The 11,289-nt window shown below is 37.0% G+C and overlaps 1 protein-coding gene across 1 annotated transcript; it reads right to left on the minus strand.

Annotated features, from left to right (window-relative positions):
- Positions 1 to 9,669: 9,669 nt before the first annotated feature.
- LOC308690906 (myosin light polypeptide 6) lies at positions 9,670 to 10,281 on the minus strand (the record flags this gene model as incomplete). Its single annotated transcript, XM_081365689.1, has 1 exon — positions 9,670 to 10,281. The coding sequence occupies one exon, from the start codon at positions 10,279 to 10,281 to the stop codon at positions 9,670 to 9,672; it is 612 nt and encodes a 203-aa protein (XP_081221815.1).
- Positions 10,282 to 11,289: the final 1,008 nt, after the last annotated feature.

Consider the following 11,289-nt stretch of genomic DNA (forward strand, 5'->3'; position numbering starts at 1 on the left):
CGTGCAAGTCAATTTTTCCATCATATGTTTTTTTCGGTTTCTGAGTTGGGTGTGGACTTCACCAAATCTAATCTAACAAATCTAACCTCAAGGAGAGGACACTTTAATATAACACAGTAAAGTAAAGCTTTAACAAAGAAATGGTCCATTAAATTGGTTCCAATGACCCTTTTATGGTTTAACACAAGTTGAAGACCTTTCTCAAACACTAAACAAGTCCATATTTCATCTCTGGAAGCCGGGCTAAATGAGCAAGCACTGTTACTGTATTCCTGGCATTGGCCCAGACCCTCAGTCACCTCTCTGATATATAATACAGACATTAGAGAATACATGAAAAGAACATTTCAGTAATCACACTGGTAACTTCAATAACAAAGTAAAATCTCACAAGCCTAGTCATTCAACTCATTTGATATTTAGAAGGAAAACAATATTGATTAATACCTTGATTATAATCACTCATTAGATATATATTGAAGCAGCAGTGGATTCCAGAATCCACACTTCAACAGTAATACAAATAGTATGAAAACATGCAAAAATTAAACAAGACTCCATCTCATTGTTATGAAACAGGATGAATCCAATCCGTTACACTTGGGTAAATTTATTTAAAGTTAAATTTACCCTTTTATTCAAATATTTGTTTTAAAATGTGTTAAATGTTTTGTGGTTGGAGTTGTTTTATTTGTGATAATAACACATTAAAACATTATTTTTGGCCAGGCTGTCATACAAAGAAATTATGAATGCATGTAAAAACAAGTTAGAACCAACAAAATATTAATAACCATCATATTGTGGTCAATGCATGCTTTTTCCTTTAAGATTTTTTTTTTTATTTTTTGTTTGTTTTTTAGTATAGTAAAATAAAACCTGTAGCTGTACTTTGTATTTTGTGGCAAATCATTTTTGTCAGATAAATACCTTAAACAATACCTTTTTTTTCTCTCATATTTTAAACATTTTAAATACATATAAATTATTTCCCACATATTTAGATGGTTTAATTGAACTTGTAGGGTAATTATAAACAAACCGGACATCACTTTTGGCCACTGTACTTGCATAAAATACAGATAACCACTGTAATAGATAAGAGACACATGACGAATTAAAGCTTGTCACAAATAGCGGAGGTAAATAATAATATAGAAGATGCCTGTGCCATACACACATCATGACACTCAATAAACATTAATTCTTAAATTAGTTCTGACTTCTGTGTATTCTTTCAAAAGAGAAACGAGTATGCCTGTAGTTTCAAGGATTCTTAAACTGAAACCACTTTAGTTGGCAAGTCATTCACTGGGTTTTTGTTCAAACATTAAAAGGTTAGCCAAGTTTTTTTTTTTTTTTTTTTGGCTGGGAATGGTAATATCAGCAAGAGTTTCAGACACTGACCTTGCTGTGCTCACTGGAATTTCTACAGGGTTTCTGCTGGCCAAAAATAAATTAATAAAACCGCTTATTTATGGTCATGTATTTTATATAAACCTCAGTTTTAATTCATAATGTAATGTTAAGTCTCTAATACTTTCGACTAATTACTTCTCTTAACTTTTTCTTTGCCTTGAATGTAAGTAGATCTCAGAATAAAGTTTCAGTTTTCTGAGTTAAATAAGATGGTTAATTAGAGCTACAGATCAAGGCATTTTAAAATAACATACTTAATTAACCGCATAGATATCGTGATGCAAACACATCTTCCAATGCACATATATGAGTGAGTATTAGATGGCAAATAAAATAAGAAACACTCCAGTTTAATGTGTAAAACACAGCTTCTAGTACATGATAGGGATATCTCACTCTGTCCGACTCACTCAGGTTTACATATGTATATTTTTAGAGACGACTCCAAAGATGAAGAAGAGGAAACTTAATTAATGCCAATTAATGTTATTTTGTTAGTTAATCGATTGTGAGTGAGTAACTGCTCATTTATTCAGTGTTTTCTTGAATCTCACCGCTGAATGCCTGTGGACTGTCTTCCTTGAAACTGCACGAATCCACATTATGTATGATTTATCATATGTTTACTCCACACATCGACTATGCCACACTTCAGTTCGATATACTTGGCTTATTTGAACCTCATTTTAGGGCGAAATATTCAAATCAATGTTGCATGTTTCTCCTTTAGACCGATCCACAGGACTTCACGTCTGACTTCATTATGATTTCATTTAGCATCACAAGATATGTTGTTTATTTTAGACAACGAGGGAGGGCCTTCTTAAGACATTCATTTCCAATTGATTTATTTCCCAAATGATGACAGAACATGGATACATTACAGTGTCCTTGTTACATATTGCATTTTATAGCAATAAAAAGACCAGAGCAATTGGAAGCTGTTGAATGATATAGAATATCATATTAATAAATGCTTGATGACTTGTGTTGCTAAATGGTCACTTGACTTGCAGGTAAACACACATATATATATATATATATATATATATATATATATATATATATATATATATATATATATTATATATATATACAACGCATTCTCATCCTTGGGCGTCATACTGACGCTTTTGACATTTCGTCTACATTGAATGTACATGGCACCCTTTAGCGTCAATATGAGACGCACAGAGCCTTGTTCGGTTATGGGTAGGTTTAGGTCTGGTGTAGGGTTAGGGTTAGACCGCTAGGAGGCGCCTGCTGGCCCGTATCTATCTGTGTCTCATATTGACGCTAAAGGGTGCCATGTGCGTTCGATGTAGACGAAATGTCAAAAGCCTCAGTATATGACGCCTTGGGATGAGAACGGGCTGATATATATATATATATATATATATATATATATATATATATATATATATATATATATATATATATATATATATATATATATATATATATATATATTATATATATTAATATATTTTTTTTTTATGATTTAACCATTATGTGCCCTTCACGAAACCCTGACATGATTTAATGTTTAATGCTCTTCATGTTGCTGATAACAAAGGATGGAATATGTTTTCTTTGTCATTTATATTAGTATAGTACATGATTACCCTATTCAAATCAATGTGATAAATGAGTGAGATCAAAGGTAATCTAAAAGTAATCAAATCATAATACCTAAAATGTGTAACAATCGATTACAATATTCAAATTTTTGTCATGTAATTTGCATTCAGTTGGACTACAATTTGTAACCATCTACGCAGCGCTGGAAATGGCTGTAACACAGCGGTATAATGTTTCAGCAAACAATTATACTATAAATAAAGTTTCTCATCAATCTCAACCTTATGTGCATAAACTGAAATTCTAAACCAAGACTACCCACTGGTGTTATTATTTTTAGCATTAAGCTCCACAGGCTAATTAATGCACTTGCATCCCATAAACTCTGGTTTGTATTAGTAGGATTTTCTAAACTCTAAATTAATAGCAGTTTCTTTTGGTAATACCTTTGAATTAGTTGCCGTCTGAGCCTTCGCCTCAGGATAGTTTCTCTTTCTCATTTTCCATGAGTGTAATGTGTATTGAGCACCTTTCATAACATCCTCTGTGTGCCTCGGGCCAATTAAAGACGCAAAGATAATGGTCTGCAACTGTTTCACTGTTTTGTCTTTTGCTCTTTGGTGCTGAAAGGCAATTCTTAACATTAAGAAAAAGAAAAAAAACATTGTTACTGCAATCTAATTTCATTCTGAATGGCTTAACCTCGCAATTTAGCATTTATTCCTGCAAGAAACAACAAAGCAGAATAGACTGTGAGAGAGAACTGAAGCGTATGTAGTGTAGACTCTGTTATTAATGTTCAAATTGCAAAAATGAAGCATACTTTTAGAACCATTATGATTTTTAGTGTTCACACACACGTTTCAACTAATATCTTGAAGAGCAGATCTTAGGTTGTGGCATAAATATTTCATAACATAGTGTTAACATTTGCATAACACTGATTCCATACGGAGGGGGAGCTCTGGTGTCAACTAATTTCACAGTATAGTTAATATGGCACATATTCACATGCTTAATATTCCACTGAACATGTGAAAGTTAATTATTTTTGCACTGACAGTAACACTCAGCTCTTGCTCAGTGAAACCACAGTCTTCCTGTAGCCTGTAGTCTATTTCTTGATGATTTGTGAGAGATTACAGCCCTGTTTGGCTTGTGTTGTTAACTCGCCATGTGTTCTTCTGAATTGTTTTCTTTGTGCATGTGGTATGGGTCATGTCATGTTGGCATGTCTTTTGTTGTGTTTTCTATCTCAATCTTATCCCCTGCCCCCCTTATTTCTTATTTGTTCATTTTCCATACCACTCTCCCATGCCCTATTACGGCAATTCTCCTTGTGTGTTCTGTCCTGTACTGGTTCATTCCCTCCTGTTTGATCAGGCTGTCTGTTGTGATCAGTGCTTGCCTTTTGTTTGCTGTGTATTAGTTGTTGTTTTTTTATTGTGATTATGAAATTCTGCACACTTGTAGTGTTTGTCATGAATAGTAATTGGACCAATTTTGGAGTCTCTAGGACCAACTCTATAGCGCCACCACCAGTTCGAAAATTCACATATAAAGGTTATAACTTTTGAACCCTTTGTTCTAGAAAAATGAAAATGAATTCACCAGATTCCTCTCTTCGTGTTGACCACAATCAACATATTACATTAAGACTCCGCTCATTACAGTAGAGAGCGGCCATTTTAAAAAAAGTACTGTATTCCGTTATTTGCTACTCCTAACAATTTTGCCCAATTCTTATGAAAATTGACTCAGATGATCTTTGGACTGAGCCGTACAGACTAAACAGATTTTTTGTTTTATCCATCTTTGTTCAAAAGTTACGATGTCTGAAACACAACGAGGTCGACCCCAAATTGGTGCTGACGCTGAATCTCAGCCAAACTTTGATCAATCGAAATGAAAATTGGTAAGCTTTATCGAAACCATGATCTAAGAGTCCATGCCAAATTTAGGAACAGTGCCACCTACAAGTCATGAGATCTGAAAAATTGCTATTTTTGCCAATAACTTTTGAACAGTTTGTCAGAAAATCATAATATTGGTGTCTATCGATTCCTTGTGTTATTTTTTGTCTCTCTTGGGTGTTTGTTTACCAGTCCTGTTGGCTGAGTTTGGGATAATTTGTTTTGTTATCTTGCTCATTTTTGTTTATGAAAATAATCTGTATTATTCGCTTGGGTTTTTGTTCGCAAAATGTTAGTTGCACGTTTTTATGCAAAAAAAAGTTAACCATACACAATGAATCATAACTTCTCCACATACACCAATGTCTCACTCCATCCTGACCGTGACATTTCGTCAGCAACACGGTTTCCTCGGCAGCAGTGCTGTCAGGACAGTTGCACCACTGTCCAGTTGTTTAAGTGAAAGGAAAGCTGGTAAGTCGCAGTAACTCTGAGCCGAGAACCAGGACAGCCAGATAACATCATCACAGGCCGCTGTCATCCTCCAGCCCCAGGGAGAACATTACGCCTAGAGACAAAGAGCAAGACTGACTATAGGTTCAACAATACTTTTGATAAAATAATGCATTTTGACTGCAGGTTTGTTTCAGTGTTGCTGCACTGTAGTGGGAGTGATTGCTGAGTGTCAATGTGATGCATAAATTAAGTGCAGTTAAAAAATAAAAAGTAGACAGCATTTCAAAATATAAAAAGAGCCATTTCGAGCTTAGAAATACTGAGAGTTTAACAACTGTGAAGGTCAATTCAGGTACCTGCAATTCAGAATTCTACTGTTGATACACAGGAAATAAAGTTCTCTTACTTGCTGATAGTTTCCATGGAAACATCCACCATATTCTTGAAATCTTGAGGCAATAAAGCTCTATTGAGAAATATCATACTTCATCCTTGCTACTGTAGAGTAAACATCGAGAGCAAGACAAATTTGACATGGAGAGCTAACTTATTATGAATGTGCACTAGACAATATTCAAACTTTATTCATTGTTTTTGGCTTTAAACATTGACATTCACGATTTAAAGTCATATTTTTCCCTAACCCAGAGACCTGCATTGTTCATTATGCCAAACACCAAGAAAGAAAAAAAAAAAAAAAAAAAAAAAACTTTTTAATGAATTCATATTACATCAGTGACCAAATCTTGCTCAAAACACTGCTATTTTACAATTGCAAACACAAACTAGAGCTGCTTTGGACTCTCACTAATGAGACTGATTATGCTTTTAATATTTAATCCGTTCACTGATAATCTTTCTTCTTAGTTTTCAGATCTCATTTGCACTTCCAAATCTAAACTTTCCTTACAAAAAAAAACACTCTCAGTAAATATTGTACAAAAGCTCTCACTGGGGTGGTACCCTTTCAAAATGTCCTAGTACGTACACTTGAGGTACTAATATGCTCCTGTCAGGGGTAAATAAGGTACAAAGGTGTAGCTTTTGAAAGGGTAGCACCCCAGTGACAGCTTTTTTTACCATTTCTCTTTGAGAGTGTATAATTTCAAAAGGCCTACAGATACAGAACTACTTTTATGCTCCTTATTTGTGTCAACTGAATGATCCTTTGATTCCTTGAAATTACTGCTTTCGTATTCCACAGAAAAAAAGTGGATTTTTTTATTTCGTTTTTGGGGTGAGCTACTCCTCTAGTGCTCTAATGCCCGGTACGCATTGTATGATTTTGTGCTGTCCCAGATGAAAGATGACCAATCGTGGAGATTTCTGTGGTCGTGGCTCCTAAGTGTTGTACTGTGAGAGATGTCTGCCAAAGACGGCCGGAGCAAAGAAAGCCTGCAATAATTGGTAACACTTCATTTTACAGTGTCCTTGTTACATGTGTTACATGTACTTACCATAGTAATAACAGTAAAGTATGCATAATTACATGCAACTAACCGTCAACCAAAGCCTAATCCTACCCTAACCCTTTAGTAAGTACATGTAGTTAATTAATATCACTCAGCACATACATGTATAATAAGACTGTAACAATGACACCTTAAAATAGTGTAACCCAACAATTTTCTGACAGTGTCATGATCATCTCACAGTGTGTTTGCTTCTGCGACCTGCATCTAATGACTATCCAATAAAAATGCAACATGAAATGGCGTATTAATCAGTGCGACATAGCGCTTAAACTTAAAACTACTTACTGTACCTCAAGCTCCATTTACAAAATTGACATGCCGAGTTGGCCTCTTTTCCCTAGCCATATTCCCCTCTTTCTCTTCCTCCTTTTTTTCAGCACACATAAAAACCACAATTGCCAAAGTGCGATTCATCTTGCACTATTTGTTCACCACTAGCGCATGATGATGATGTTTATTCTTCTATTACGATTCAATAGGTGTCATCATTATACAGTCTGCATACGTGTCATACCCAAGTTTATTAGAAGTGTGATTTTCTATTGATCTTATAGGATTGCCAAAATCGCAGGCATAACTCATTAAATCTCTGTCTTAAACCTTCACATCCAGCTTTCTGCCAGTCTGCATCCCATCTTGTTGCATTGAGCACTGTTTCACCAACCCAATCAGAACAACCTGGACAGACTCCGTTTCAGGCCTGGATCCACATCACAGGAGTGCCGTGTCCCGTCGAGGAGCCCTGGAGAAGCGTTGACGTCTCTCACACCACCAGTGTTTGTGTTCAGAGGTGTGAAACTGATGTTTATGGTCTGCCATGGAGGCCGAGCCAAGTGGGACACTCCGGGGATCACAGACGGGAGACCTAGGGCAGCTGTCAGCCTGATGACAGGAGGATAGTGTTTAAAGATCACCCCCTGTTCCTCTCATGCGATTCTGGCCACCCTTTCAAGTGCTCTCTCTCCCTACATCCCATAGATAGCTGCATTTCCTAAGTACACGGCTGGAAGACCTGGCTCTCCTGAGCCGAGATTACATAGCCTACATTCCCATTGATGCACGGACACAGTCCATGTGCCTGGCCTTCGTATAGAGAGAGAAGCTCCATACCTCATCAAAGTGAAATCCCAAGATGTCTTCAAAAGCAGCCCAGACTCTGCAGGCTGTGTGGGAAAAGGTCACGGATTCAAACGCGCAGGATTGCTGCATGAGTTATGTTCGGCAAGACTGCTTTCACATCAAGAGCTAAATGTGATTCATTATGGAAGTGAATCAAAACTTCATTAAGAATGTGTCATTGTACTAATAGCACAGAGACCCATTTTAATACAAAATACTTGCAAGTGATTGTTAATTGAACATTCTCAGAGCACCTTTTTTTTTCTTTCTCTCTCCTATTGTAGACTTTCCATATGTCAAGATCAGACGTGTAGTGGTTTGGGGCAGTGGAAGCAAATGTTGTGTTTCCTCATTACTATGCAACCACTGAATTGCATTAAAATTGGAGCTTTAAGCAATAGTTCGCCCATAATTAACTAGGTCACTTTCCTTTCAAACACTATATTTAGCCATGTCTATTAGATCAAATAATATTGGTTCGTGTGTGTCATTGATATCAAAGCCAGTGTGGCTCATCTTGATGGGCCACGTGTTAATCTGTGTGAACAAGAATAAGAGTTAAAGCAGAAGGAAATTTACAATGAGCAAAAAACAATCTATTCCTCACACAAAGCCATTGCTTCAGAAGACTTGGAATACAGTATAAATCAAATTGTTTGAGCTTGACAGCATCCAACCCCGTTGCACAATGTAGACAATCTTGTGCCTTCTTTAAAAAAAATAAATAAAGTGAAGCCCATGCCAATCGGTTTGTTTTTATTGTTTTGTGACTGAACACATTTGCCATTGGACAAAATCTACAAATCATTTTCACATGAGTCAGAATGTATAGAAAAAAAAGGTCTTGTAGGCGAAGAGAGTGTTTGTGAAAATGCAGAACGTCACTGTGATGTTTGACATTTTAAAGGCTATTATTCAAACGATGTGAACGATACATATCAGGGAAGTAAAATTATAAACAGTTTTATTGTGTGCCTTTGATATCAAAGCTAGTGTGGCACATCTTGATCGGCCTCGTGTTAATTTGTGTGAACAAGAATGAAGAGTTACAGCAAATATTCAATTTCCATCAATTCCTCACACAAAACCATTGCTTCAGGAGACTTGGAAAACAGTATAAATCACCTTTTTTGAGCTTGACAGCATCCAACCCCATTGCACAATGTAGACAATCTTGTGCCTTATTTAAAAAAAAAAATCCATGTCAGTCTGTTTGTTTTTATTGTATAACACATATGCCATCATATTCACATAAGACAGAATGTATAGGAAAAAAAGTATTATAGGCGAAGAGAGTGTTTGTGAAAACGCAATGTTTGACATTTTAAATGCTATTATTCAAACAATGTGAACGATACATTTCAGGGAAATAAAATTATAAATAGTTTTCTTGTGTGCCTTTGATACTGTGTCAAAGCTAGTGTGGCACATCTTGATGGGCCTCGTGTTAATTTGTGTGAACAAGAATAAAGAGTTTATAAAAAAATCCATGTCAGTCTGTTTTTATTGTATAACACATATGCCATCATATTCACATGAGTCAGAATGTATAGAAAAAAAAGTGTTTGTGAATGCTATTTGTGAACGCAATGCTATTATTCAAACAATGTGAACGATACATTTCAGGGAAATGAAATTATGAATAGTTTTCTTATTTCACCCACACTGATTATTTACCCACACCATCCATTCAGTCCCAACCCAGTTCAACCTGACAGGATGTGTTTGACAAATGAAGAGTAATTGATGCAGCCGTTGGCGTCCTCTTGTCCGGCCATCAGTCGATCCACCTCATCCTCGGTCATCCGCTCTCCCAGCGTGGCCAGAACGTGCCGAAGCTCGGCCCCCATGATGGTCCCATTGCCCTCCTTGTCAAAAACTCTCAGTCCTTCCACAAAATCCTCAAAGTTGCCCTGATCCTTCGAGCGGGAGATATGCTGCAGCATCGGCAAGAAGGTCTCAAAGTCCACCAGCTTGGCATTCATTTCCTCCGGTCTGGGTTTTCCCAGGACCTTCAGCACATCTGCGTTGGTCGGGTTCTGGCCCAAAGCTCGCATCACGTCCCCGCACTGGGCGTACGTAATCTTCATTTCTCCTTTCGGCGTGCGGTCGAACAGTTGAAATGCCTCCTTGAACTCTTCGATCTGGTCCGCGCTGTACTCCAGCGTGATGGACTTGGGATCGAACGCGGGCTCAATGGGAACTTCGGGCTCTGGCGGAGGAGCCGGTTTGGGGGTGGTTGGAGCCGGAGCGGCTTCTTTCTTGGGTTCAGCCTTCTTGGGTTCTGGCTTCTTGGGCTCGACTTTCTTGGGAGCCATGTTGCTGATGTGAGGAGTCTCCTGGATGAGTCAGAACAGCAGAATGGATGGCAGGGAGCAGCTCAGGGCAGATTGTCGGTTAAAGCTTTTATATCATTTGACCCCAGGGAGGAGAGATCAGCCTGACAAGCAGGTCCTATAACACACTATAAAAGGAAGAAATCCAAAATAGACCTGGGCGTCAACAATGAGCTATTGTTCCCAGCTGCCACTGGTAGTGACAGAGAGACTCCTTTCAAAGCCCTGGGTTTACACAGACTGAACATCTCATTCATGAGCAATGCCTGTATTAACAACCAACCATCCAAGCAATCTCAATACTGAGCCTGTTCTCCTGAAACATGGGATGCGTGTCAGAATATGTTCACATATGTAGATATTATCACTGTCGGTCTATACTCCTGCAAAATAACGCTAGCTATATGGCTAGTTTTTTTTTTTTTTTTTTTATGTGTATCTACTACCAAACAAGTAATTTGCCGTTTTAAATGTTAACTTTACCTAACAATTTCAAGCATATTGTTACCAGTGTCTTATTTAATCCTTGGATCAATTCTAGGCCAAATATAACAACAGTTAGTATATTGAGGGAGTGTGTGACAGCTGGACTTTAACAACAAGCTGTTTAAGGCCTGAGATATGAGGAGGAATGTGTTTGGTTTGGCCATCTGAGTGTATACAAGCAGCAAATGTCCTTACTGGATTGGTTTGTAACACTGAATTTTGTCATCAACCACTTACAGTAGTCAAATGTGACAATCAAGTCAATTCCGCAATACACATTATTTCAAAGCAGCTCTACAGAAAATGATGATGTTAATGTTTATATCTAGTTTCATTTAGCAGACAATATAGTTAACATGAGTGTGCTGTATGCATGCGAATAAAGTTGGATATATTTATATGTTCTGTATCTAGTTTACATCTTGTGTTAATATAAACAATCAAGCAGTTTTGCTTTATAGTGCATATCCCTCTACTTGTGTATGATGTATGTTTATACAAATA

Source organism: Scardinius erythrophthalmus (assembly GCF_964197995.2).
Source record: "Scardinius erythrophthalmus genome assembly, chromosome: 5".
In the NCBI taxonomy this organism is placed as follows: Eukaryota; Metazoa; Chordata; class Actinopteri; order Cypriniformes; family Leuciscidae; genus Scardinius; species Scardinius erythrophthalmus.